The sequence below is a fragment of the Nasonia vitripennis genome, chromosome 1 (assembly GCF_009193385.2).
Source record: "Nasonia vitripennis strain AsymCx chromosome 1, Nvit_psr_1.1, whole genome shotgun sequence".
NCBI classification, from domain to species: domain Eukaryota; kingdom Metazoa; phylum Arthropoda; class Insecta; order Hymenoptera; family Pteromalidae; genus Nasonia; species Nasonia vitripennis.
In genome coordinates this window covers 10,819,283-10,846,400 of record NC_045757.1, presented here as the reverse complement: position 1 = coordinate 10,846,400, position 27,118 = coordinate 10,819,283, and the positions used below count along the sequence as shown (strand labels likewise).

Here is a 27,118-nt window from a genome sequence, read left to right as displayed (position 1 = left end):
TAACAACGATCTATTCTAAACGCTCTCGGCAGCAGCAAAATTATAAACAACGATTCGCAACAACCGCGTTACACTCGACACGCAGCTGGCGTGAAATCAGTTCAGCCAAGAGCTCAGTCATCCCAAATCCATTACCGAGACTACGCCGCGTGAAAAAAAGCCGAGAAAATAAAGAGATCGTCGAAAGAGCCGCGTAAACCACGACTGTAATAGAGGCGCACACCGATCCAGCGGTGCGGGCAGCCGGCAAATTAATTTCTCTCGATTAGGCGCGGCTCGCCAACTTATTAACCTTGCGGGAAAACTCGATTTCGGGCCGGTCACTGTGCGAATCTTTGTCTCCTTTAGGAGCCGACCGGCCGCGTTAATTCGGCTTCGCAGCAACGGCCGTCGTCGGGGGGGAAGACGCTCTCTAACACCGACTCACGGGGAAGAGAAAAATCGACGCTTAATTAGACGAGCTCGTGCGCCCGTCTCTTACGTGCGATACGTGGTATTGTTGCTTGTTTTTTTTATCTTGCGTTTACTCGTATTATTGGCTTCGATATTTCAAGGTGTGATTATAAGCGCGCCGAAAAAAAATTGAAATGCACTTGTTATATTCGTTGTTTCTTCTTTCGCGAAATCACACTGAGAACAAAAAAACACGAAGGTAAACAATAGCGAACGCTCGAATGAAAATAACAGCGTTAGAAGTTATAAAGACTTTATTATTATGTCTTCGGTGTAAACAATATTGTAACCACAACGGCCACCAGCTAAATTAATAAAAATCGAAATATCAATTCAATCAGCCGGACAAACAATGTAGCGTCGCATTCATCGTTGCGTCGATCCTCAGATTTGCTTACGGCGAGAGAGAATCAGCGCAGGGGAAAGTTGTATCGCCAGCCCTCGGCGGTGGCCAGGGAAAATTTGATTAGCGAAACGAAAGTTTTGCCAAGCGAGCGTAGAGAGCCAGCTGGAGATTTTGGTCGTGACAAGCAAGTTTCATCGCGCCAACTGAATCATGTCTGCACGGAGGACAACTTCTCTCCCTCCCAATTCGACTAATCCTGTGTCAAGCGCGTATAGATAAATCACTCGTTATAGGTCAATTTGAATCCTGACGTGTGTTGCGCGGCTCTCGTCGTTTTTTCCGAACAATAGTATATTGTGTACCAAGGGCGTAAAGTGGGCTTTTTTAGGCCGAGTGTGGATTTTGCAGTACTCGTCTGCGGCTCATAAACGCCTTCGCCTTCGGCTCGGGCTAACTCGCCTTGACTCGTACTGCAAAATCCACGAGGCCAAAAAGCCCACTTAGCCCTTGGTGCACACCATATTTTATGTAACGCGCGGACGTATTTTCGCGTTTTTTCGTACGTGTTAAGAGGGACTGATGTGACTATTTTTTGACACGGCAACCGTGTTCTTGTCTTGTTCAAACATTATATAAAATAAATAAATAATGCAAATTTATCAAAATCAACTTTTTTTTAAATTACAGAAAAAAAAATTTGCGGGCAATAAAGACTTTTTAGCGGGCAATAAAGGCCATTTATTGCCCGCTAAAATAACTTTTTTGCCCGCCGGTCAAAAAAGAGTCACTTTAGTCCCTATTAATAGGTACGAAAAACGCGAAAATCGTTCGCGTGTTACATAAAATGTATTTCCCTCGGTAAATGTGCCGCTTATGAAAAGCGCCCCATACACATGCATACACGAACGCATGAATTTTGGGTTCGAAATTAGCAGTCGGGTACATATGCGTGTATACCAAAGAGTATAAACAAACTTTTTCCAGCACACATCAGAATGCTCGCTCGCTTTTGTCCTGCGGCGGCGCGCGGGCTCGTTCACGCGCAAATTAGCATACGCCCAGAGCAGTCTCTTTTTACCTCCCGAAAGAAAAGCAAGGCGCGCATGTGTACCGTGTACGTGTACATAGAAAACTCGCGACGGAATAAAAAGCCCCTACATTATAGCTCTGTATATAGAGCGACGGCTATCTAATGACCGACCTCGCACGTGCGTCTCTCTCTCTCTCTCTCTCTCTCTCCAGCGGTCATTTAACCACAGCAGCAGGTCTATAATACCCGCGTGTACATCGACGCGCATTTACATTTTCGTGCATCGTATCAATTTACATAAATCCCGTGTGTGTGCGTGCGCGAGTCTAAGGGCCCTCTGTCGCGCGGGCGCGGTGGAAGGAGCGAGAAAGACAGCGTCCGCGGACATGCGCGTGCTATTTCAACGATTTTCCTTGTAGTAGAGCTGCTTTACAGTGGAAAATACTGTGGACAGTGCAAAAATGATCGACTCTATTAGCGGGCTCGTTCTATATATACATATTGAGGGGTAAACCACATTAAAACCACTTTTAAATTATTTGAAAATTCTTCTGGTAATATTTATTAATATTTCTACTTTTATCGTGGTATATCATTTATTACTCCCAGTTGGAAAAAAGTGGCATAATAAGCGAAAAAATTCAGTATTTTCATCGTCAAACATTTTCTGCTCATTCGAATTGAAATCCCTGCATTCATACATATAAGTACCCTCCTGAAATTTTTTGGCCCAAAAGAACCACTCGCTCACTTGGAATTCTATACGGACAGTGAAAAAAATCCCGAAACATTGCACCGAGTGCCACAATGGATAAGTGGCTGTAATACATGATTTACCACGACAGAAGTGGAGGTACAGTAGTACCAAACATTTTCCATCACAAATCATTCTTTTCAGCTTTTAAACGCGGCTTGTCCCTTAAGAGGTAATAATCGATCGCGTGGCCGCAGCTGCCCGCTTAATACGAAGCGGCCAAAATCGATTTTATCATCACCTCCCAATAAAACGCATCATTTGTTCCCGCGCGAGCTGAGCATTATATTCGCGAAAATATATTTATTTCTGGCCGTGGGATATTTACCTCGAGCTATTAATAGGCGCCGAGCGCGTTACATAGGAGCGAGCTGCCCCGAGAGCGCTGCAGTATCGCACACGGCGGAGCGGCTTCTTTATTTACCGCCGATATACTCATTTTTGCGAACGTCTATATGTGTATAATACGCACACAGACGCGTCCACGCGAGCGTTGCGTAATCCGCTATTTCGCGCTTGATTGACCGAGTCGACGAAAAGAAAAAAAAGAAGAAGTAGAAAAGGAGAGATTGCGCGCGGAGCAACGTATAAAAATAAAAGCTCAGCGCCCGCCGGCCGGGAATGAGAAATAATAAAAGGTGAAACCGTCGCGCGCGTTATGTTGTCGTTGAGATATCGGTTATGATTTAGAGCCGGCGATATACGAAAATAATTCCTCGCGCGAGCTGTAATGAAAACTTTGTGTGTCTAGGCTAGAGGAGTGTTCGAGGCTGCGAAATCCAATCTCTACAGTTATATACTTTGTTCCACGCTCGCGCGTAACCTGCGGCTTCGTTAAAAATTCCGAGGCGCCGCGGCGGAGTAGAGGCAATTTTCGGTGTAATCGATTTACATTGTAGTTATACATAGCTACACGTATATAGAGTAGTGACGAGAGTGGTATATGTTGTGATGACGAAAGTTTCACTGATCAAATAACGATTAATTTCGTGTGTATAGGTATTCGAATCGCGTACAGGTTAACGAGGTTAGAGGTGAGATTACGCGCGGCGTTTACCATTGTGGAGAGAAAGAGATAAAATTTGAAGATGACTAATTGTGTTTACTCCTGCATGTATATATATACCTATAAATTCGAGATGCACGGCGCTCGTGGAAATACCTAAAGCTCGAGCGATGCGAGAGAGATAAGTCACGGAGCTCTGCGCAGAGTTAGCGGTTATAAGGCTGCAGCAGCATCAGGCTTTTGAATTTTTACAAACATAATATCGCGCGGCCTTTGTGTGCGCTCGAAATGAATAGCCGAATTGCCAACTCGAGTGAAGGATACAGGAACGTCATCAAACTTTGAACCGAAGAGCTGGCGCGCGAAGAAACTGTGCAAATACTACTCAAAATGATAAATAAAAGCGAAAAAAAAGAAACACATCACGCAGTCGAACACGCGTCAGTCAAACATTACGAATTCCGCCAATACGCAAAACATACGACTATCGTGAGCTCGATAAACACAACAGGCATTATGCATGCAAACGCACGTCCATAAGCGCAACGCACACCGCGCGCGCGAAAAAAAACCAACAAGGCACAAGACGACAAAACGCGCAAAATTTACACAGTCCCCCCCTCTCTCTCTCTCTAGAAGCTTTATGAATATGCATCCGCCTGTGTATAACACAGATTCCCACTTCGCGCAGACACGCGGCGGATCGTCCATTGGCTCGTCGGCTCAACTTCTCTTATACACAGGCGCGCACGATTAACCTCGCATGAAATATGCTAAAACCCCCGGCTATTCATCCGCACAATGCTCGCTGCATTGTATAATTTTTGCCGAGTCCTTTCCACCTCTCTCTCTCTCTCTCTCTCTCTCTCTCTCTCTCTCTCTCTCTCTCTCTCTCTCTCTCTCTCTCGGATTTCGCCCTTTGTTTTATAAAAGGTCCGCGCGCGCGCGCAATTAAGGCGGAGTCGTTGTCGTCGTCTCGGCCAGTCGGCGGCTAATTAATACGACCGGCGCCATTGTGCGACACGCGCGAGTTATTCCCGCGAGTTGTGAGCTGCTGCACACATGTTGATGATGTTTTCTCTCGCTCGGATATGCGTCGAGGCTTTTTGCGATGACGAGTAGCGTGTCGACGGGGATTAGCTTTTGTACTTTGCGCTTATTGCGAGTGCCGTTTTCTAATGCGACTCGGATATATATGTGCGCCGATGGGGGTTTCGGTGCGATGACGCGGCCTCCGTAGGAGTGCGTTAATGACGCCGAGATAGAGCCGAGCTCGAGTGTATTACGCGCTTAGTCGAGCGTTAATATGCCTTTATTTCCTCGGGGCTTTATGGCCGCTGCCGTTATTTTTACTTCGATCTTTCGCCGTAAATTTTCGCTTTATTAGCGCAAGTATAACGTGATGTGCAATCACGACAGCTTCACGACTCTTCAATACGCCGCGCGCGTTCGAGAGCGAAATTTAAATATAGGTAAAGAAACCGATCACTCGGCACCGCGGTTTCGAATTTTCAAAGAGCCTATACATACTAACCGACGCGGTGTTCGCTTCGAAAAAATGTCGAAATCCCAGCAGAAAAAAACTTTCGACGATATATCAGCCGTGTGGTGGTTTCAACTCTCGTCCCTCTCTCTCTCTCTCTCTCTCTCTCTCTCTCTCTCTCTCTCTCTCTTTCCTCTTTTTGCAGCGACATCAGTCCGTCTTCTTTTTCTCTACTGTGGGCTACGCGCTATACACACGAGAGAACCCGAGCCGCCCGTGAGAATTATAAAAAAAAAGCCTTTTGGCAGCGGGGGAATATCTGTCGCGCGCCGCCAAGACTGAGAAACACACTAGCGCACGCGACCTATTTGGCTAACTTTATAATAAGTCATGGCGCTTTCCGAAATTCCGAGCTTATTATTATTATCGTCATCGTCGTCGCTGTTCTTTCGTCATATAATACACACATGGAGACGAGTTGCTTTTATCGTTTCCTTGTATTATTCTCTTTCTCGAACGAACTGCGCTGCGGTACATGGGGAATATTTCGAGAGCAGTGTCTAATTTCGCGCGTGCGTCAGACGGTGACGTTTTCAACAGCGTTATCTGAGCTAGAAGCACAATTGAAGATTAGATAAAAAGGAGTTGGATCGGTTTGATGGACGTTAATCGGATTTCGGGAAAAAATAGAAATACAGTTGCAAGAAAAAGACGAGGATGCGCGAATTATGCGAAGAGGAGCTCTTTTCTGGTACACACAAAAAGAAAATAATTCTCGAAAAAATCCGCTCTTTTATTCACACCGGCGGCTGGCGCTAATTAATCAAATAGCTCGAATTCGTCGAAAAGTCGATAGTTCATTCGAGTCTCGCAGCTGCGCGCACGCACGTATATGTATCGGCTTGGCTATTCTAATATAACGTAGTTCGAAAAATGCCAGCTCGGACCGCGCGCACAAAAATCAACCCTCGCCGCACCGATAGCTGCCACACATAGTGCATATATAGCGGAGCGGCGTATCGGCGGGATATCGAGAACAATATATCGATTCTTTCTTCTCTCCCCGACAGACGTGCACATCATTTCGAGGCTGAGCAACATCCGTCGCTCCCTCACGAACGCGAAAAAAAAATTCGACCTCCATATCTCCCATGGATGCTGCTGCTGCTGTGTGTGTGTGTGTGTGTGTGTGTGACGACACAATGAGCGCCAAAGCCTCGAATCATCGTCGATTCGCCGACTCACAGCAGCAGCTTCTTCCTGAATAGACCCCAATATACAGCTTCTTTTTGATCCCCGCTCGTTACTGTCGGCGTGTTCCGCAGCGAGCGTACACCTCCGGATATACAAAAAAAATACACACACACACACACACGGCTGATATTCGCGTGTCGAAAGTTCCCCTCTCGCGGATAGATGCAAGCGAATTAGAGTCGCTATAGTTCTGACGCAGTCGTAAGCTCGTATTTTCTTTCTCGCTCACTCTGTGGATCATGTATAAAATTAAGCTTGAAAACTCGTAGGATTAAACGTTCGACTATATCCTCATGCTCTGCTTTCGGGAAATCGCTGCTTGCGATTTTTAATTCGCGGCTCTTATGATATAGTGCATTACGGGAGTAGTTCCACGCGATCGTGTGTACCACGCTTTCGATCATAGCGAAGTCCTTGAAGGGCATTGGTTACCCGAAAGTTTATCATCGTGTTGCAAGCACGGGGTGGCAGAGATACGTACATTCGAAATAAATAGGCGCGAGACAAGAGGATTAATGATAGCCAGTGTGCATATAGCTCGTGTTTTTGCCCTGCATGTGTACACCCTCTCAGGGCGTCTCTCGCTGATGCAGCGAGATATATATATACACACGTATATATACGTATATATAGACTCGTCGCTATATAATATAGGCTAGCCAAACATCTCGAGTGTGCACGTATATACAAACCTCCTTGAACGTCTAAGGGGGCTGAAAGCACACATGCACACATTACACTCGTCGCGTGCAAAAAGTTTCGGCTCTTCTGCTGCTGCTTGTTCTTCTTCTTCTTCTTCTTGGAAAAAAGCAAGCCGCAGTAACTCATATGTATACGCACACATCAGACAGCTGACGGCGAGAGAGAACGAGAGAGAGAGAGAGAGAGAGAGAGAGGCAGCAGAGCGAGTTCACGGTTCTTCGTCCTGCTATTCCGGCGTGTGCGCGCGCGACTTAACGCCGGGGTAGATCGATACGTTCGCGCTGGCGTACTCTGCATTTTCCCTACCCCCAGGCCTGCTGCTACCAGCTTCTCTCTTCCTTTTCCACCTCGACCGCGCGCGGCTATACCTATACAGCTCTGGAGAGAGAGAGAGAGAGAGAGAGAGAGAGAGAGAGAGAGAGAGAGAGAGAGAGAGAGCGAGAGAGAGAGGTAGAGAACACCGAGACACGCGTTCAATGAAAATACACCGAGCGAGCGAGGGAGAGAGAGAGACAGAGGGATGAGAGCGGACACACCCACACGCACGCGAGAGGGATAGAGAAAAAGAGAGAAACATAACCTCAACTCTTCTCGGGCTAGAAGCTTTTTTCTCGAGCACGCGCGTCTGTGTGTGTGTGTGCGGCGAAACGGCCAATCAAAACACTCGAGTCTTACACTCAGAGGCGGACTTTCCTCTCTATAAATGCTATTTCGGAGAGATAGGCCCGAGGCGCTGCCGATCGAGTGTTTGCTTGCTCGGGCTTATTTCCCTCGCTCTCCACCCTTAGCTCTCTCTCTCTCTCTCTCTCTCTCTCTCTCTCTCTCTCTCTCTCTCCTCGCGCGCGTATATAGCTATGCGCGCACTTATGATGTGTATGTAGGCTAAGCTGCGCGCGGGATCAAGGATATTCCTCCCTGAACCGTCTGTCTCATTCATTTTCGTGCGCGCGGCGTCTTCTCCTCTCTCTCTCTCTCTCTCTCTCTCTGGGCTATAATACGGATGTATATACAGTATTACGATCGCGAGATTTCCTTTGAGCCTGATCTCTTTTTCCGCTGAGCGGAGGCTTGTTTACTGCGCGCGTTGTATGCAAACACTTGTGGAGTTTGATCGGGGGAGGGATATTGTGGAGATGGAAGTAATAATAACCCAATGATTAATATACCCTCCGAAGCGCGATCGATTATAATCTTTTCCATAATTTCGAAGTGTGCACGCAGAGAAAACACGCCTTTCGCATTCTCTCGACCGAGAGCGACGCTCTAACATAGAACGAGTCACTCCAGCATAGAGCGAGTTGAGTGAGCGGACTGGCCATTCTACGCCGAGGACTCGAATTAACTCGCGGAATCGAGCGCGCAGAGCCCCGCTCACTGCCCCAAGTGTTCGGACTTGTTGTCTACATCCTGTAACCCCTGGGTTCATTTATATACAGTTGTATTACCTATATACATCGTCGAATTAACAATTTTCCTCTTTCTCTCTGTTTCAGGTAAGCAAAAATTTCTCTGACTGTCGCTAAACACGCTCGTTCCGCCCCCCATACGTGCGTACCACCCCCTCGAGTCTCACGTAAGTCAGTATGTACACACGCATAAATTACAGGCAAGGCGCGCAATTATCCGCCGTTGAATATATCACTGTTCTCTCATTCTCTCTTGCAAGCGAGGCTTATCTCTGCAGGAGATAAGGTCAAAATATATAAGGCACTTTTTGGCGATAGGAATCGCACCGCACCGGCTTTCTTTACCTATATACGCGACGCGTGAATAATTCACGGTCCGGCTCTCGTTACACGCGACGCGACAGCAATAGACGCGCGCGGCGGACTGTGTTTATGGGTTATGAAGCCAGCGCGAGGGAGGGAGCGAAAGGGAAAAGGGAATTTTCGGCCGATCGATCGATGTGTGTGTGTGTGTGTGTGTGTGCCCCAGCGTATACACACATCGCTACACTGAGATAACTATAGTACTAAATTACTATATTAAAAAATTACTATATTTTAATAATATTTATATATTCATAGTAAAAATTGTTAGACTTATATTCAAATTTGTTACGTGTTTACTAGAAATTACTACATTATATAGTAAAAATTATTTTAAGAATTTCTCCGTGTGCCAAAATTTGAGGTTATAAAGTTTGATAAAACATCATTCGCTGCTATTATTTATTAATTTTGGTCAATTTATTATTAATATTAACTCACGAGTAAATGTGATTAATATATCAGATTTGAAATTTAGTACAATAACAGTACTGTTTGGGTAAGTGGTCAGCGCGCTCGACTCCCGTCGCCGCAAAACAATTTCTTTCTTGCATTTATTTCTTTCACTTAACAACATAAAATATCAATAATATTAATAATAATAATAATATTCGAATAAACGCGTAAAATTGCCCCAGCAAAAAAAAAAATTAATTTCTGTATAGAAATTACTATCTGAGATAGTAAAATTTAATACAAAGCAAGTATAACCGTCCGTTACTATATAATATAGTAATTTTTCCTGCATATGTAGTAAATTTTAATATCTAGTTTTCTCAGTATATGGCGGCGTTTACGACTTGGCGCGTTGATGCTCGTAACGCGCACGCGCGATTCGCTCCGGCGGCCGAGAATTTCGTCTTTGTTTTCTTTTTTTCCTTTATGACAATGATATAAAAGTAATACGGCGTGTAAGAGAACGAAGCGCATAAAAGACTCATCCCCGGTGAATCATCTTCCGAAAGAGCGAGTTTAATTTGCTGCGCGCGCAAATAAGCCGACAAAAAATTATATACCGGAGCGCTACTCTGATTTTCATCCAAAGGCAGCTGGGTAATAGAAAAGCTCAAAAGCGGGCTCGAGCTTGTTATATTATATATAAAAAATTCATCTTCTCTCCGGCCGTCCGCTCGTTGTTTAATCTACTCTCTGCCTACTACCTCTCTTTTTTTTATTCTGACCTCGAATAACTTTATTTCGGCGCCGTCTTCATTCTTTCCCTCTTTACTCTCCGCTTCTGCGAGCTTCTTCAGAGCCCCTCGAGCCCGACAACCCTTCGAGGAGAGAAGATGCGCGGCTGCTGTTGCTGAAGGAATGACCGAATACGCGAGCTTATGTATACACGTCGGGGAAATGAGGGAGGATTGAAGGGGGGAAAAGGAAATGATGATGATTTGTTTTGTTGTTTGACTCGGCTCTAATTTTGGTAAATGGAAAAACGCCAACCGAACCTTCTTTTTTTATCGTCGAGAAGAGCTTCTTTACTCTACCGCACTGCCGTTTGTGTCTTTATATTATAAGCTCGAAGCTCGCCTATGCCGAACGGCTCATTCCAACATCTTGATGCGCGTCGGGGTAATAGCTCGCTCTATATGAAAACTGCGTTATGGCTCATATACGGAGTTTATCGATTCGCGAGTAGGGTGACTCGGTAATAACCACTTGCTTGTATATTGACGCACACGCACAATCCGTAAAATAAGAAACTCGATATCTCGCGCGAGATAACGAGCTCCGGAGAGCGCTTTCACATATTCGACGCGACGAATCCCCATCGGATATATCGGAACTATTGGCAAAATTCAATTTTCAAGTTTTCGATCCCTCTTGAAATTCGTTTGGAAAAACGCCGATTCTATTCTCTCTCTCTCTCTCTCTCTCTCGAAAAAGCGAAAAAGAATACGCAACGCGCACGCATACCTCGCTCTCGTTACTTATTACGGCATAGTTGCATACTCCATGTGCGGGGTGGGGGACGACGGTTGCGAAAACCGCCGGGCGCTTGCCAACTGCATGTGCGAGAGAGAAAGAGAGAGAGAGAGAGAGAGAGAGAGAGAGAGAGAGAGAGAGAGAGAGAGAGAGAGAGAGTATGCGAGGGAACAATTCTGGGCGCTGGCCAGCGCGCGAGCACGTGCGATTTTAAAAATAATTTAATTGAGATTGATTTTTCGGGGGCCACTACGACGACGATTACACGAGGTGCGAGTCGAGTTATAGGCAAGACGGAGACGATAGACTCGAGGTTTGGTGTTTATACCTATAATTACGATGCGTTTTTTGGTGAATCGAATAATTGCGTTATAAGTTTATCGATTAGCTCTCTCTCTCTCTCTCTCTCTCTCTCTCTCTCTCTCTCTCTCTCTCCCTCCCTCCCTCCCTCCCTCTCTCTCTCTCCCTCCCTCCCTCTCTCTCTATCTCCCTCCCTCCCCCCCTCTCTCTCTCTCTCTTCCTGAGCGCCGTGCAATTATTCGAAGATTTCTGCTTGACATAAGTAGTAAATGTCAGAAACCGGCCAGACAATGCGTCTTCAATTTGCACGAAATATCGCCCGTTTTCTCTAATAACCGAGGTGACACATTGTACACTACAATCGAAGATTTAGCACTCGCTACTTGGAAGAGGTGTCTTCGAAGTTAGCGCATGGATTAAAATAGAGTGCGTGAAAGTTGCAGATTTTGCAGGTGAACGTTATTTTTAAATGAGTACCACTTTTAACATTATATTCTCATAATCGCAATATCGTAACATGTGTGTGTGTGTCCAGAGACAAACAACTTGTTGCTATACGAGAAGCGACGTCGGTGGGGGTGGTACACAGCGCAGGCCCCTCGAAAAATCGTTTTATCTCGATTTCGAATCGCTCGCGTAGTGCCAGCTAGGATATAGCTATTCGTGAAATGAAAAGCTCAGACCAGCAAAAAAGCTGTAGCGACCTCACACGGGGATTCCCACCTCCCCTACTCAAATTAGTTTTAGCTAATGTTCTCTATTATTCGCGCGTAGCACGTGTCGCCGAGGAGTTTGGTTTAATCAACGCCAATTAGCTTGCTCATTGCAGCCACATCGAGCTAATCCGATTCCCGACAATTAATCAGCCGCTCGCTAGAGCTAAATGTACCGCTATTTATATATCCCCCCATTAAAATCCAAAGCGTAAATATTTTGAGCGCACAAATCCGAAGTTCGCAACAAAGTCCGTGTCTCCCTTGTCGTTGCTGTCAAACTTCACTCCGCAACAGAGTATGCAGCGGAAAATATGTATACAACGTCCTCCCTCCTCCTCTCCTTTTCCCCTTAATTAACGTCCTCGCAATTTTCGCAACAGTGGCCACCTTTAGGACCCGAATAAAATAAACGCGCGCACAAGCGGGGGAGCAGAGCCGAGAGAGAGAGAGAGAGAGAGAGAGAGAGAGAGAGAGAGAGAGAGCACAATCGTTCTATTTATCCCGCTCGAGCGAGCGCCACTGCCACCAGCAGGCAGCTTTTTCGCGCTGCACGCGGCGTCGACCGACCGACGTGCTTTTGGCAGGGATCGATCTCTCACGCGCGCGACGGGGCATTTCCAACTTTGTCCCGCCCTAACAAAACATCGCGGGCTATTGCTCAAGACGCGGTGCTTTGCGAAACTCGACGTTGTCGCGACTGTGTATGGCTCTGTGTGTGTGTGTAGTAAAACGTCGCTGATTAATTGGATATCTCTGAAATTTATCGCAGCTGACGAGAGCCTGACTCGTCGTCGCAGGGCTGTATCATTGCCGCATATTGTCCGTAGTATGGCTCTACTGCGGTCGCTCGCTTTGAGGAAATGTTTCGCGGATGCCTTTTTCTCTTATATCTCTAGCTCTTTGTGCGCCGCGCTTATGTATTGTTCTGTACACGCCTGAGATATATCGCGCGGCTTAATTCATTGAGGTCGAGTGAAGGAGAGAAATATTCTATATAATTGTATTTGAAAATTCAACTGCAATGTTATACGTTTATTTTTGGCTCATTTCAATAATTCGCGGATAATAAAAGACTCGCGCACTACTACGTTATCATAACTTCAATCCAATAACCGTAACTGCGATACTCCAGTGCATAGAAGAGCTGCTTTAAATCCTTGACAGTGAGAATAATTCCTCGCGATGCGATGCAATTATCACTATCTATATAGGTATATACGCACCAGCCGCCGCTGTTGCCGCCGCGCGTAAACGAAGTGAATGAACTAATGCGTCAACGTCAGCGGCGCGATTATCCGCACTTTTTATTGATTGCAGGCTGTTAAAAATAGCGATCTCTCGCAATCGCCGTATTTTTAGCCTGCACAGCGCGCAATTTGCTATCCCCATCGATTTGGCGTTACGATCACGCACACGCATACTTCTGTGTAAGCTCGACCGTATATTATTATCATTATCATATTCAGGCTAAGCTACTCGCGTATGTGCAGTGTATACGTGAGTGGAGAAACGCAGATGAATGGCTCGCGACGGTATGTAGCGAGTCTCGAGGGGAAACAGCGTCAGCTTATTAGGTATATAATTATGAAGAATTTGCATTTCCGAAAATCGCGAAGGTCCGCGTGTTGTTGGCACAGGCGAGCTTGGAAGTTTATCTTGCGGGATACATAGTATCCGCGGAGCGGGCGAGAACTCGCTTTAAAAATATACCTCATGAATTTGTGCATTAATCTCGTGACTGTTCGGGAGGTATTAATAAAAACTTTAATTCTGATTAATGCTCCCGAGGCGCTTGTGCGCTCGTGCATGTGTGTGTGTGTGTGTGTGTGTGTACGCGACACTGAGAGAAAAGAATCCTTGACACAAAGAAGAATTCTTAACTGTTACGAAAATTGGATTAAAATATGGAGAAATCCAAGCGTCTTAACAGTTAGGTTTTCAGATTTTTGAATTTTCGTAACTTTCTTTCCATCGACGTAAAATCACTAGCACTTTATAATTACTTGTTTTCACTTCTTATTATCATTTAGTATCGCTCTGAGACTATTCGATGTTGAAAGATTCTTTGCTTTTGCAAAATATATTCGAATGATAGCACGATAGGTATCATACGAATATAACCTTACACATAACCCCGCTTTTCTGTGTGCATGAAACTATCACAAAAGTATTTATGCATACAGAATCTTCGACTTCATCGAACAAGCCCTACGATATTTTAAATGTTGTGCATCAATATGCTTTCTTCCAGGTACGTAAAAAAGCATATCACGCGTGAAATAGTATAAACGCATGTACGGGTCTCCGATTGCAGCCGACACGTTTCGACGCCTCGCATAGTCGCGTGCCGACGAGTCGCGCTGTTGCTGCACTCGGACGATAAGTTTTTACCGACAGTGCGCCACAATCGCTCAAAAATTTCTAAATCCTTAATAGTTAAGAATTCTTCTCTTACTATGAAGAAATTTTCGTTTGCAACAAATACATGAAAAATAAGCTGTGGTTAAGTTGCGAATCCTTTGCGACAAGGATTCTTTTCTCTCAGTGAATCATGCGAGATTGGGCTGTATAAAAAGGGGCGTATATCGGTGAGGAAAACTGCGTCACGTGTCATCGTTATTGTGCAGATGTATACTATTTTCATAATTGTATCAGATTTTCATTTCATTCGATTAGGACAGCAAAGAAAAACGCTCGCTGCAAATACGCGAGAAAAACTTGTTGGATCGCAATTATTTATCGAATTGTAACAAGAAAAACCAAGTATACCGACAAAATGAAATCACATATTCCTGGTATAAACATCCGATGCAGATAATTATCGAGCGACAAAACTAGAACATACAAGAAAATCAAACCGCAAAACACAGCAGCAGGGAATGTAGAGGTGAGCCAAGCGAAAATAAAACGCGCAAATAAACGCACGTAGTATAGAAACGGCATCACGACCGATTGCTTTGCATAGGGATGAAATCAATCCCATACGTTCTACCCCTCTTATATATACAAGTGGAGAAAAAAAATCGAGAAAAAGAAGCCGCAACTCTTGAGAAATGCTGACGCCGGCGGCTAAGCGAAATGAAATAAAAAAAATCTCTCTCCTAGACGGCGACGCTATAGCGGTCCATTTCCTTGGGACACAACACGAAACGAATCTTTTTGCACACATGACACTCTCCGAGGAACAGAGAAAGAGACGCATGATTTCAAACGCATCTTGGGGGGGGGGGGGGCAGAGAGAGAGAGAGAGAGAGAGAGAGAGAGAGAGAGAGAGAGAGAATCGAGAATTTTATTTATATCCTTTGTGTCCCCAGTGTCGCGCCCGCGCTGCTACATATACACTCATATATATGTGTGTGTGAGAGAGAGCCGGGATTTAATACCGAGTGGACCGCTGCCAATGGCCGCGAAAGTTGCGCTCTCCGAGTCTCTCGATCGAGCGGACAAGCGACTGCTCTGCTGTTGCTGGGTTTTTGGGTTGCTTGTGACTGGATGTACGGCTTGGCTCTAGTGGTTCTCGATGGTTATGGTTCTCGTTTTTCTACTCGACGGCTATAATGGGGATGGTTTAGTTTATATAGAAAGGCTTTTTTTAAATGCATCGCTATTCGAAGTTAATTGAAAAGACCAGCATTAGTGAGAAAATTCTTAAGTGAGAAATTTATATTACCTCTTGTGCGCTGCTGGAATGTGCAGAGTGTTTTATCAGCCTGTTCGAATGCCATGAAATAATTGGCTTTACGTTTTACTACGCTCGGCGATCATTGAAATGTATTGGTAGGTGCCATAATTAGTTCTTTGATTGATGACAGAACATGAAGTTAATTAATTGATGGCACGTACAATTTATAGTTATCAATTATCTTCGTTAAATTAACTGCTCAACCATGAGATAGTTATACTTCAATGTCAAACTGGTTGAATTCTTCGAAAAACGCATATCATCGATTATGGATGATCGAGCTTCGATGTATTTTTTACGTTCGAATTCCTTCTTGTTTTTCACTTGCATATTACCTTGATTTTTGTTTTTCTCTCAAATCCTTCATTCGAGTATTATACGATCGTGGAATACTGAGTGTGTATAGTTAGATCAATTATCATCATACTTTGCGCATGATAAAATACCCTGATATTTTCGATTGGTTTAATTCAATTTATAATCATGGTCTCTTATTTATTCATTGATAATAATTACAGTGAACGCATAAATTGGACTTATATGCATAATTCGCGGTGTGAATATTTAATCGCATATACTTTGATCAAATATTCTCGAAATTTGCACTTAACGCATACGCGAAACAATTAGGATTAGTCACTTTTGCATGAGATGCAATTTGTTTCTTTAAGCGTGTTTTTTTTCATTATTTCCAGAGCAGCACGAAACAAGTCGAATTTTCACGGACGAGCGACTTTATTGAGACACGCATTTGTGTTTATAAATAAACGCGTAGCGCGAGAGTCGGTTTATTGAGAAACATTGAAATTTTCGAAGTAATTAGCGAACTTCATCTCTTGTTTTCATTGGAACACTTGGCATCCTCGACTTGGATATATGAAATAATTGAATTAATTGGAGACTCGTTCGGATGATCGTAAGGATTAATTAAGCTAAATGTAGCGTCGTTTTTGTCTATTTTTATTTCACGCCCTATTGAACCCATCATCACGTCGTCTCTATAGTCAGTGCGAATGCTAACAGCGTCTTGAAATTATGAGACTTCGTTACTTTTATTTAATGACAGCCGCGTGTGCTGCGCTATATACGCATATAAAACGGATACGCATACTTTAGCCAATATCTACATCGGAAGTAGAGTGGGATAAAAAATGTAATTCCTCTCAACATTTGTTGCGTGTTTATTTTCGAATTTTTAAAAATAAAATGCGTTTCTGAAAATAAACACCTCGAATTTCATGCGCTCCCGCATTCTTGCATTTTCAGAATATCTTTTTTAACGGAATTAAAAAAAAACGATGAGACTCGTCAAACATACATTCAATTTGGAGCTGAGAAAATGTCACTGTACGATACACAACCTATAACGTCTCCGCGTCTCTTTCTTTTTCGTTCCATCGGCAAAAGAAGAGACGGAACTGGGTCGAAAGTGTGTCCCAATGATGGAGAATACGAGCATGCATTTTAATTTAATTTCGAGCGAGATACGAAAAAAGTTCACTCTAATGCAGATCTGTTAGCGCAGATATCAAACTTTTTTACGGCTGCAGAGATAAAATGGAATGGAAACGCGAGAGTGAACTGCGCGCGCTGTGCGCTTTGTCAACGCGCCTCTCGTCCTCCCTCTCGCTTGCTAGAAACTATTTTAGACGATAATGCTGTTTCGCGTTTTTTTGCCGAGCAAAAAAAGCCGATGTAATTGGAAATATGCAAATCCAAACGCGAATGCGCACTGAGAAAACTAGATATTAAAATTTACTACATATGCAGGAAAAATTACTATATTATATAGTAACGGACGGATATACTTGCTTTGTATTACATTTTACTATCTCAGATAGTAATTTCTGTACAGAAATTCAATTTTAAAAAATTTATTTTTTTTGCTGGCCAATTTTTCGCGCTTATTCGAATATGCTTATTATTATTATTATTATTGATATTTAATGTTGTCAAATGAAAGAAATAAACGAAAGAAAGTAATTTTTCTGCGGTGACGGGAATAGAACCTGGACCTCTGGAATGGGGGTCGAGCGCGCTGACCACTTACCCAAACAGTACTGTTATGTACTAAATTTCAAATCTGATATATTAATCACATTTACTCGTGAGTTAATATTAATAATAAATTGACCAAAATTAATAAATAATAGCAGCGAATGATGTTTTATCAAACTTTACAACCTCAAATTTTGGCACACGGAGAAATTCTTAAAATAATTTTTACTATATAATGTAGTAATTTTTAGTAAACACGTAACAAATTTGAATATAAGTCTAACAATTTTTACTATGAATATAGTAAAATTCGTCATGGAGTGAGTATGACCTGCCGTTACTATCTAATATAGTAATTTTTCCTATATATGTAGTAAATTTTAATATATATTTCTCTCAGTGCACCTACTGACGCTCTCCCAAGTGCGCGTGTACGTTTGCACCAGCATCGAATGTGCAAGTTAGGTTACCATCAATATACGGCAGCAAAGGTCACTATATCGGGGTAAATCATTCGAATGAACAACAACTCGAGGAATAAACAGTTGAATAAAACGATAAATGAACGAGAAGAGATAAAAATAAAACACGACAAACATTCCGCAGCAGTTTTGCTCTCTCTCTCTCTCTCTCTCTCTCTTTCTCTCTCTCTCTCTCTCTCTCTCTCTCTCTCTCTCTCTCTCGGTGTATAATGCCAAAACTTTGACGTCCTCGTTAGCTCGCTGCGCAGAGAAACCCGCCGCGAGAAAAAGCCGACGAGACCCTTTGTGCGGCTAATTCGCGCATATTGAACTAGTAATGTCGGCTCACAAAGTAGCATCGAGCTCGCCTAATTAGCGACGTTGCTCTGCGAAGGACGAGGGAATGTATTATAAAATCGAGCGAACCGCTGTAGAGAACATGGAGAATCGTTAGGAGGGCTGCTTCTATTGGTTTCGTATTCGGTGTAGAAAGATTTGAAGGGTTTTTCAATACGCGAGTCGAAAGGTGAAGGACGACAGTTTGAATGCAAGTTCGAACGAGTGTCCGCAAGTGCATCGATCAGTGCGAGGTTAGATTTTACACGTCAGTTTATAATTGGATTCACGTTCTAATTAGTAAACGTATTAGGAATATTTTACATGGGTCGATACGTACGATCAATGTCAACTATACTCGTGGTGTACGAGCTGTTGTTGTTTCTTCTTTTCGGACAGCCAAACGAGGTGTCTTATTAAATTTAATGAGATTGTGAGACCGACTCAGTTGTATAATCCACGTTTCTACTCCATATAATGCACACTCGTGTATGACATAAAAAACGCGCGATTTTACCGATACTATACTGCTCAATTGACCTTGTGATCCACTCTTGTCGGTGCGTCTTTCGTTCAAATTGTGTCTCGACTGCACACGTCGTCACGTAAATCAGAAGATCGATTCATTTTAATGCAAGGTGGTATAGCTGTCGGGTCTTGGCGAAACGGGATCCGCACTTAGCGGAGGATAATTGTATAACTCGCGGTCGTCTTTGTCGTCGGTAAACCTTAATGGAGTCCCGAACTGGGTAGAAAAGTTTCTCGCCTTGGTATGTGTGTACACGAGCTCTGGCGCGCGAAAGTTTGGAACTATCAGTATCCACCTTTTATGTAACCAATTAAAAGCTGTGGCTGCACGCGACGAAATATATTCATCGGAAGTTATTAATTGCTCGTGATCGACGAGTATACGTGTATGTATGTGCTTGGTGGGATTTATCGCGGTGGGAAATGTGCAAATGCGCGCACTTGATTTTGAAACGCTTGCCCTTACTTGGTGCAGTCGTTCGGATTGCGAGTGTGTATACTTGTTAACGGTTCTGGGAATGCAATTTTTTTTTTGTTATTGCCTCGTTGGTTTTGGTCTCTTTTGGTAGCTTGCTCTTTCAGATTTTTGGATTGATTGCTCCATCAATTAAAATTGTCCTTTATTCATTTTGCCATACGCGCGTATCGTATAAAATTTACAATTATATCGTTGCAAAAATGTGTATGAGAAAATCTGAGGAACGTTCATGTATTTTCCAATTTGTAGCTTTTGTTCTATTGATTCTTCCCCTCGTTTTTTCCATGCTCTGCTGTTTCGTAATCCATGATTCGAAATTTAATGTTTATCAACTCCACCAATACTAAGTTTCCCGAGATTTTCTCATACCCGCGTCGAGTTCGTTTTCGTGCTATACCGCCACAAAGCTACAGTTGATCCCACAAACATTAGATCCGCACTGCGAATAGTATCAGCGAAACCGCATGAGCCCCGGCAGCAAAGATCATCCGCTATTACACAACGCGCGCGCGTACCAGTACCAGAGGGTCCAACCCTATATCCATCGGCTGTTCGCGCGGCGCTCTCGTGAGTCTCGTGTGGCAGTTCCCTATTAATTTCGCGAGGGCACATGGCCCTCCCTCTTAGAGCTTAATACACGGTGCGCGGCATGACCGACACGTTGACAATTACCGAGCACACCGCCGAGCGCGCGGGCATTGATTTACCGACTATTATATCGTCTATCAAAACGGGAGCTGCTGCAGCGCCGCGCCGCCACTGTACTGCCGCCTCCTCCTCCACCTTCGCACAACAATCGATATTAACGCGCTGCGTGCATTTGCCTCTCTCACTAGCTGCTGTTTGCGCTCTGCATCAGCATCGTGTGTGTGCTAGTGTCCGTGTAAACCGGCAAAGTATACGCTATAATTCCTGCCGCTGCCTACTCTCTATATCAAGTGGCGCGGTAGCGCCACGAAGGCGAGTTTGAGAAGCAGACGAAGCCGCGGCACCCGTGACACTATTTACTTCTATATTGGTGTTCTGATTTTTCATTATACAAAAAAAATACTTTTCCTATTATCGTGCGCAAAGTTCGATTTTGTGCATGCATTTGCGTTCGCAAAGTACCACTTTCCCACACGTTGACAAGAGCGTGCGGGAATGCATCTGAGCGAACGGGGATGTAGCTGAGCGTGCGGGAATGTGGTGAGCGTGCGGGAATGTATAAGAGTATACGAGCGATTCCAAGGTGTATACGCGCGCGCCATCTCTGGCACTCTCTTCGCATTAACACGTGCGAGAGTTAGCACTGTCTCCCCGAGCCCGAGCGCTCTCGCTCTCGCCGGTTTGTTTACATCTTTGTCGTCTGGAATGGACCTGTCAAAACGTGCGTTCTGTGTTTTGTATTCTGCCGTTTTCTTAATACGGACAACGAACGTCAAAGTATCAGTCGCTTCGCATCCGCTCTTTAGAAAGAACAAGTAAAGTGAGAGTGAATAACTATGAATAATGTACAAAGTGATACGGATAGCGAGGGTGAGGATGTGTCTAATGATGTGCCAGCTGAAATTGTCGCTGCAGCGAAGGAAACAGCATTAAATTCATTGTCGAACATTTCCAAACAAAAGTACACAAAAGTGTACAACGAATTTAAGAAATGGCGCAGCATAAAGAAGACAACGTCATTCGCCGAAAGTGTTTTTTTTTCATTTTGTAAATTGTCACGTTACGATAAATATTAATAATAATTCAAAATAATAAATAAATCAGATTTTTCTTAATTTAATAAATTTATAATAGTTCTATAATTTGTTTTTTATTAGAACCCCCCGTCCCAGCGCCCCAACGCCACCGTTCTATACGTTCCAATTATACAAAATAATTGTAGTGGTCGAACTTTGCGCAACTTAATAGGAAAAATAGTATACGATACTCGTGCGCACGTAGGTCATCCCGCACTCGTATCGTAATGTACACTGCGCGTGAATTGATCCACGGTATTATTACTGTCGCCACGACTGTCGCTATGACAGCTACATGTAAACTCCTCATTTTTTGACTATGGCCATGTGGTTTATTTGTGACGGTCAGATTTGGTAGCAATACCGTGGATCAATTCACGCGCAGTGTACTATATCATTACTGGTGGTAAGGTTTTTGGGCTCATTAGAATGTTTTCTGAGCTAAACTATGATTTCCAACAAAAATATTAGTGAAAAGGCTGCTTATCTTTATAATATGTGAGTGTATAATCCACAAATGCTAAAATCACGTTTTTCTTCTTCAGCCCGAAATGTGAAAGGACCGTTAAGTTAGCCGCAAGAAGTGTTAGGACCGTGAAGTTGGCCGCAAAGTTATATACAGATGGGGATTGCTTTCTCAAGAAAATATAAGACTTGATATATTACGATATTTAGAATTAAGAGGTATAACAGTAACTAGCTTGCCAGAGTAGCCGATGACAAGGTTCAGGGTGTTTTCAGTGTCTTGGTATAAAAATCATTCAAGTACTGTGTCTAGGTGAACAGGGTGGCCGATGACGAGGTCTAGGAGACGTGCTCCGTGGTTTTTTGTGTCTAGGTGTAAAAATCATTTGAACGTAGTGTCCAGGTATACAGGGTGGCCGATGACGAGGTCTGGGTGGTGCGCTCCGTGGTTTTTGGTGTCTAGGTGTAAAAATCATTCAAGGGCGGTGTCTAGGTGTATAGGGTGGCCGATGACGAGGTCTAGGTGGAGCGCTCCGTGATTTTTGGTGTCTAGGTAAATGAATCATACGAGGACGGCGTCTAGGTGTACAGGGTGGCCGATGACGAGGTCTGGGTAGTTCGCACCGTGTTTTTTGGTGTCTAGGTGTAGAAATAATTCGAGGGTGGTGTATATCAGAACAATCAGTGATTTCATGTTAGTAAAAATATTACCAAAAAGCTGTGGTCGAGAGGTGCTAAAGGTGCTTATATTTTATTTTTACTACGTTGAATATGAAATACTGAAAAAAATTTACTAAAAAGGATTGAAATCTCTAAAAAAAATTAACTTTTAAAAAAGTAAAAGGTTAGGCGAGTTTGATATATTCCGCAACAAAATTACAGATAGAAAAGAACTGAGATCAATCAAACAAAGTCAAGTTTATTATATTTAATCGTAATGAAGCAAGGAACAACTCCCAAGATAATTACTACGTAACTTGCCATGCCCGTTTCATTCTGTTTATTGGTGAACAGCTAAAATTTTCTGTTTACATGTTAGAACGTTATACAAACACCATAAGTTCAATTAAGTTAATTTTTTTTAGAGATCGGGTTTACGCCTATTTTGACAGGTCTCTTTCTTCGAATTAATATTATTATTTTGTGGAAAGAGTGCGGGAAAAAACGCGTCGATTGTGGAAAAATACGGGCCGATTTATAAGAAGCGAGAGACTATATCGCGCGGTAATAATTCAGACCAATAAGCTAATACCTGCAATGAATTTTTGATCAACCGTGGACGGTACTCCTCTTGGGTGGATGCTAAATGCCCGTGCGCTGAATAAATTGTGACGACTAATGACGCAGTGGTGTGCGTCGTATACACACAAGGAAATTTGCAAATTTTTGCTCGAGATATAATATTACAATTCATTGCACGGGGGGCAACCAAGAAGTAGAATTTGGGTCAGCCAAATTTTGTACAGTTCGGTCGAAAGTGACGCGCGCTAGCTCAGGCTCGCAAATTCTAAGCAAGAAAGTTAGTCGAAAGTGTCGTTCTTAGTAGCGCCAACTATGCAGAGTGGTTTTTGCAAGCGAGCACGGGGGCGAGAAACTTTGCCCGCGAAAATGCAATTAGAAATTCATGATAAGAATTACATTCTCCGATGATGATGAAAGTTGCATGAATCGAATTCGCGCTTTTTACCAAATTACGCACAATGTCACTCTGTTGGCAATGACAAGGCTGGTTGTGTCTCTATCGGCTTGGAGAATCCGCGGATCGAAAGGAAATTGCTTATTTGTACTCACAGACTGCTAATATAGACTCGCGAATATAAGTATTCGCCTCTCGAATAGGAAGCTTCGTTGAAATATTTATATTTCAGTTCGATTTCGCGCTTAAACAACCTGTGCATACACGCGCGAGAATGAAAAGTAAATTTCTCCACAATAGCTCTCGCGCTGCCGTTAAATCAGAGGCAATACCCCATAAAACCTTCCCCAATAAAATCAAACCGCTCCATCTCTCAAGCTCGGGCCGTCGTCGGGCCATAATTTTTCTCTCGCATCCACTCGGGCTTAATTGAAATTCAAGCTCTCACGCCAGCCCCGCGCTCGACCTTCGTCCATAGCAGTAGCAGCAGCAGCAGCTGGTCCCCCATCTCTCCTAAAAGCCAAAACGCGCGCGCAGCAGTGAAAGCATTTGAATTCCAGCCGAGAGGAAACCATAAAGCCGGATAACGACAAGACGCTCGCGCGAATTTCCACCGAAAATACCCGATGACAGCAGCAGCAGCGCCGCGACAAATTCAGATTTTATATCTCGCGCGCTAGATAAATTTCTCTCTCTCTCTCTCTCTCTCTCTCTCTCTCTCTCTCTCTCTCTCTCTCTCGTGCGCGCATCGTCCCGACCCGGCAGCTGTAATTTATTTATTCAGCCCTCGTATGTGCGTATGCGATCTCGCCAAGAATCCGATCGGGACTGAGCGTGCACGGTCAAACGGAATTCGTTATGGATTTTCTTCTGTGTATAGGCGTGTACACGTGGCTTTTTCGGCAGACGACGTCGGTGAATGTTTCTCGAGGGAGGAGCAGGACACACGATCTGCAGCAGTCGTCGAGTTTGACGTGAATTTTTAATCTCATCGGGGGAGATTCCGATGCATCTGGGACTTGTTGTTCGTCGTCGACGTCGCTCTGCTTCATATGGCAGCTCGTCGATGAATGGTTCAACGATGAATTGCCTGATTTCGCGCCTGCTTCTGTTAAAAATCTGTAGTCATCTATATATTTTTTCAGAGAGTTACTATACGGGATTAGAATCGTGTTTTTGCAGACGCCCGCGCCGCTTTCATTGAAAAAGAGCGTAATCCTTCTGCGAGAGTCTCGCATTGTGTACAGGACGCGAGGATTAAACCTGGATTTGCGCTTATATATATTTTTAATTGGATGTAGCGTTATACTTTGTCGCGGCCGCGAGAGATGTATACGTTCATTAAGATAATTCATAAACGTAGACGTTAATATGTACGCATAGCCTTTTTGAGAAATCCTCCCTCTTTTTCGGGGGAAACCTCGCGCGCGCGCGCGTGTGTGTGTGTGTGTGCATGGGTACACTATATAAACAGCGAGGCAGCTAGCAGAGATTAACGGTGATCAATCCTCCGAAAAGATGTCCTGCGCTGCACTCAATAATGCAGCACCAGAGCGGCCGTCCTTCATAAATAGTAAATACACAAAGTCGCGAGACACCGCCGGGCGTCATCATATATATCATATATATATCTATACGTATAACACAGCCCTCGAGCGCTGCACACAGTCTTCTTCCGGCGACGATAAATACGCATGGGACGCGATGCTTGACGTATCGGGGAGAGCCGCCGCCGGCGGCGGCCAGAAAGTTTTCCCGAAGAGATCCATAATTCATTGCCGGCGACTCTCCGGAATCGATGAATATATGTATTCCCCTCATCCCAAGTACGCGCGCCGCCTCCTCTTATCGGCCCGGACTTCCGTTTTTCACGTGTTTCCTCCTCGAGAGTTTCTTAACTCTTCTTCTTCTTCTCTATTCTTTTTCACCGTCGCCGCACGAGTGGTTGCTTCGTTGTTTTTTTTTTGTCGGCTCGAGGCGAGATGTGGCACGCATTTCATTTTACGGGCTGCCCGCTGCAGTGCGGTATGGCTTTAGGCGTCTTTATTTTGGACGATTATATAAACTTTTGTTTAAGCGAGTAAAAATCATCTTGAAAGAAGATGTGAGATCCTGTATAATGTAAACCGAATGGATGGAAATGAAAATACACGTGAAAGACGCGTACGGATATGGTGATTGTATTCATTCAAAGAATACCCAAAAAAAGCCTTGTACGCGATTCCTCAATATGCCATATGTGACGTAGCGAGCAATCCCGCTTATGAGATTCAGCCTGGCCCACACATACGGCAAGCAAACATAACTCAATATCTTAGCGAGAGAAAGAGGAAGTATAAAGCGAAATATAAGAAAATCCCAAGCTCGCGCGCGCGCGCAAGAGGATATGGCTCGATCGATCGGCTTCGATGGGATGACTTATGTGGCCCACTGGCTGCCGACGGCCGCCGCCGCGGCCGCTCTGCGTATATATATCACCTGTTGAGTCGTATAGCCGGAGTCGCGGCTCGGACCGAGCCGTAGTCGTGCATCAAAGAACTTGCAAGGCTTATCCTGCGCGCTGCAGCTGCGAATGCGAGTATGATCGTGCGTCGGAGGCTCATTTCGACCGCACCGCGCGCGTGCGTGTGTGTGTGTGTGTAACCGCACCCCACGCGCTGCAATCGAGCCGGATTATCGCGATTTGATTTGCGCATCTTGAAGCTTCGAGTTTCCGGGGATGCGATTCGATGTATACCACAATAATGAAATGTTATATATTATATACCGAGTCTCATGTTTATGTCTTTCTGTCCACAGATGTGCCATTCCCGCCGTCGCGCAAGCTCACCGTGGCCGAGGTGTTCGACTCGCGGACGCTGAGGCCACGACCGGATGTCCTCAAGCAGCACTTCATCCTCGAGGGGAGGATCGACGAGGCCGCGGCGCTCCGCATCATCAACGACGGCGCGGCCCTCCTCCGCTCCGAAAAGACGATGATTGATATCGAGGCGCCGGTCACCGGTCAGTATTATATACATATATACATGCGCGCATCGCTCATCCCCCCCCCCCCCCTCTATATTATTCCGCATATATCCTGCGCTTTCCTCCCTGTCGCTCAAACTGCGATCGGTTCCGTTTTTCCGATATCTCGCCTCAGGTGTATATGCCCCGCGTTTAGTCTGCTGATGTTTGGCTCGAGCTGATTCTTGCATGGCATAGTGATCGATGCAGGACACGGCTGACGGATTTCGTCGCCCTCGTGTGTGTGCGTTCTCAAACGAACTTTTTCAATACGCTGTAATTGCGAAACTGCTGTATAAGCATGCGCTTTACGTTGTATAAGTAAACGAATTTGAGTAACCGTCGATTTTCTTTCTCCACAGTTTGCGGCGACATTCACGGGCAGTTCTACGATTTAATGAAACTATTCGAAGTAGGTGGGCCACCTTCGTCCACGAAATACCTCTTCCTTGGGGACTACGTCGATAGAGGCTACTTCAGTATCGAGGTCAGTGTGGCATTTTTTTCTCCGCTCTCCGCCGCGAGAGAGCTCGTCTACGGGGATCCTGATGAAAATAGTCCGGCGCTTTCGCGAAGTATTAATTAAAAATTTTTAATTAAATTCGACCCTTGTCGCCTCGGTCCGCGAGAAATATTCATCAGTTTAGTTAGCAAGCACACACACACGTATAAACGGTGTATTAATAATCTTCCCGCGATGCTTTTCCAGTGCGTATTGTACCTGTGGGCATTGAAACTGTGCCATCCAAATACACTCTTTCTCCTCAGAGGTAACCACGAGTGTCGGCATCTTACAGAATACTTCACATTTAAGCAAGAATGTAAGTAGGCTGCCAGAAAAAAATCTGTATAAAAAGAATTTATATATTTACACATGTCGCTCTTTACTCAATTTTTAGGTAAAATTAAATACTCAGAGAGAGTTTACGACGCGTGCATGGACGCCTTCGACTGCTTGCCGCTCGCAGCTCTCATGAACCAGCAGTTCCTCTGTGTGCACGGTGGCCTTTCGCCGGAAATTCACAATTTAGAAGACATACGCAAGGTGAGAGACGAGTGCGG

General features: G+C 44.3%; 1 protein-coding gene across 11 annotated transcripts in view; it reads left to right on the top strand.

Moving 5' to 3' along the window:
* The window catches only part of LOC100118015 (serine/threonine-protein phosphatase 2B catalytic subunit 2), a 61,985-nt gene that overhangs the window by 18,471 nt on the left and 16,396 nt on the right, over positions 1-27,118 (top strand). For all 11 annotated transcript variants that reach the window (XM_016990283.3, XM_016990281.3, XM_016990279.3 and 8 more), the window contains exons 2-5: positions 25,850-26,053; positions 26,419-26,543; positions 26,766-26,877; positions 26,956-27,101. In XM_016990283.3, coding sequence (XP_016845772.1) covers positions 25,850-26,053; positions 26,419-26,543; positions 26,766-26,877; positions 26,956-27,101 — 587 coding nt within the window. The remainder of the gene's footprint in view (positions 1-25,849; positions 26,054-26,418; positions 26,544-26,765; positions 26,878-26,955; positions 27,102-27,118) is intronic.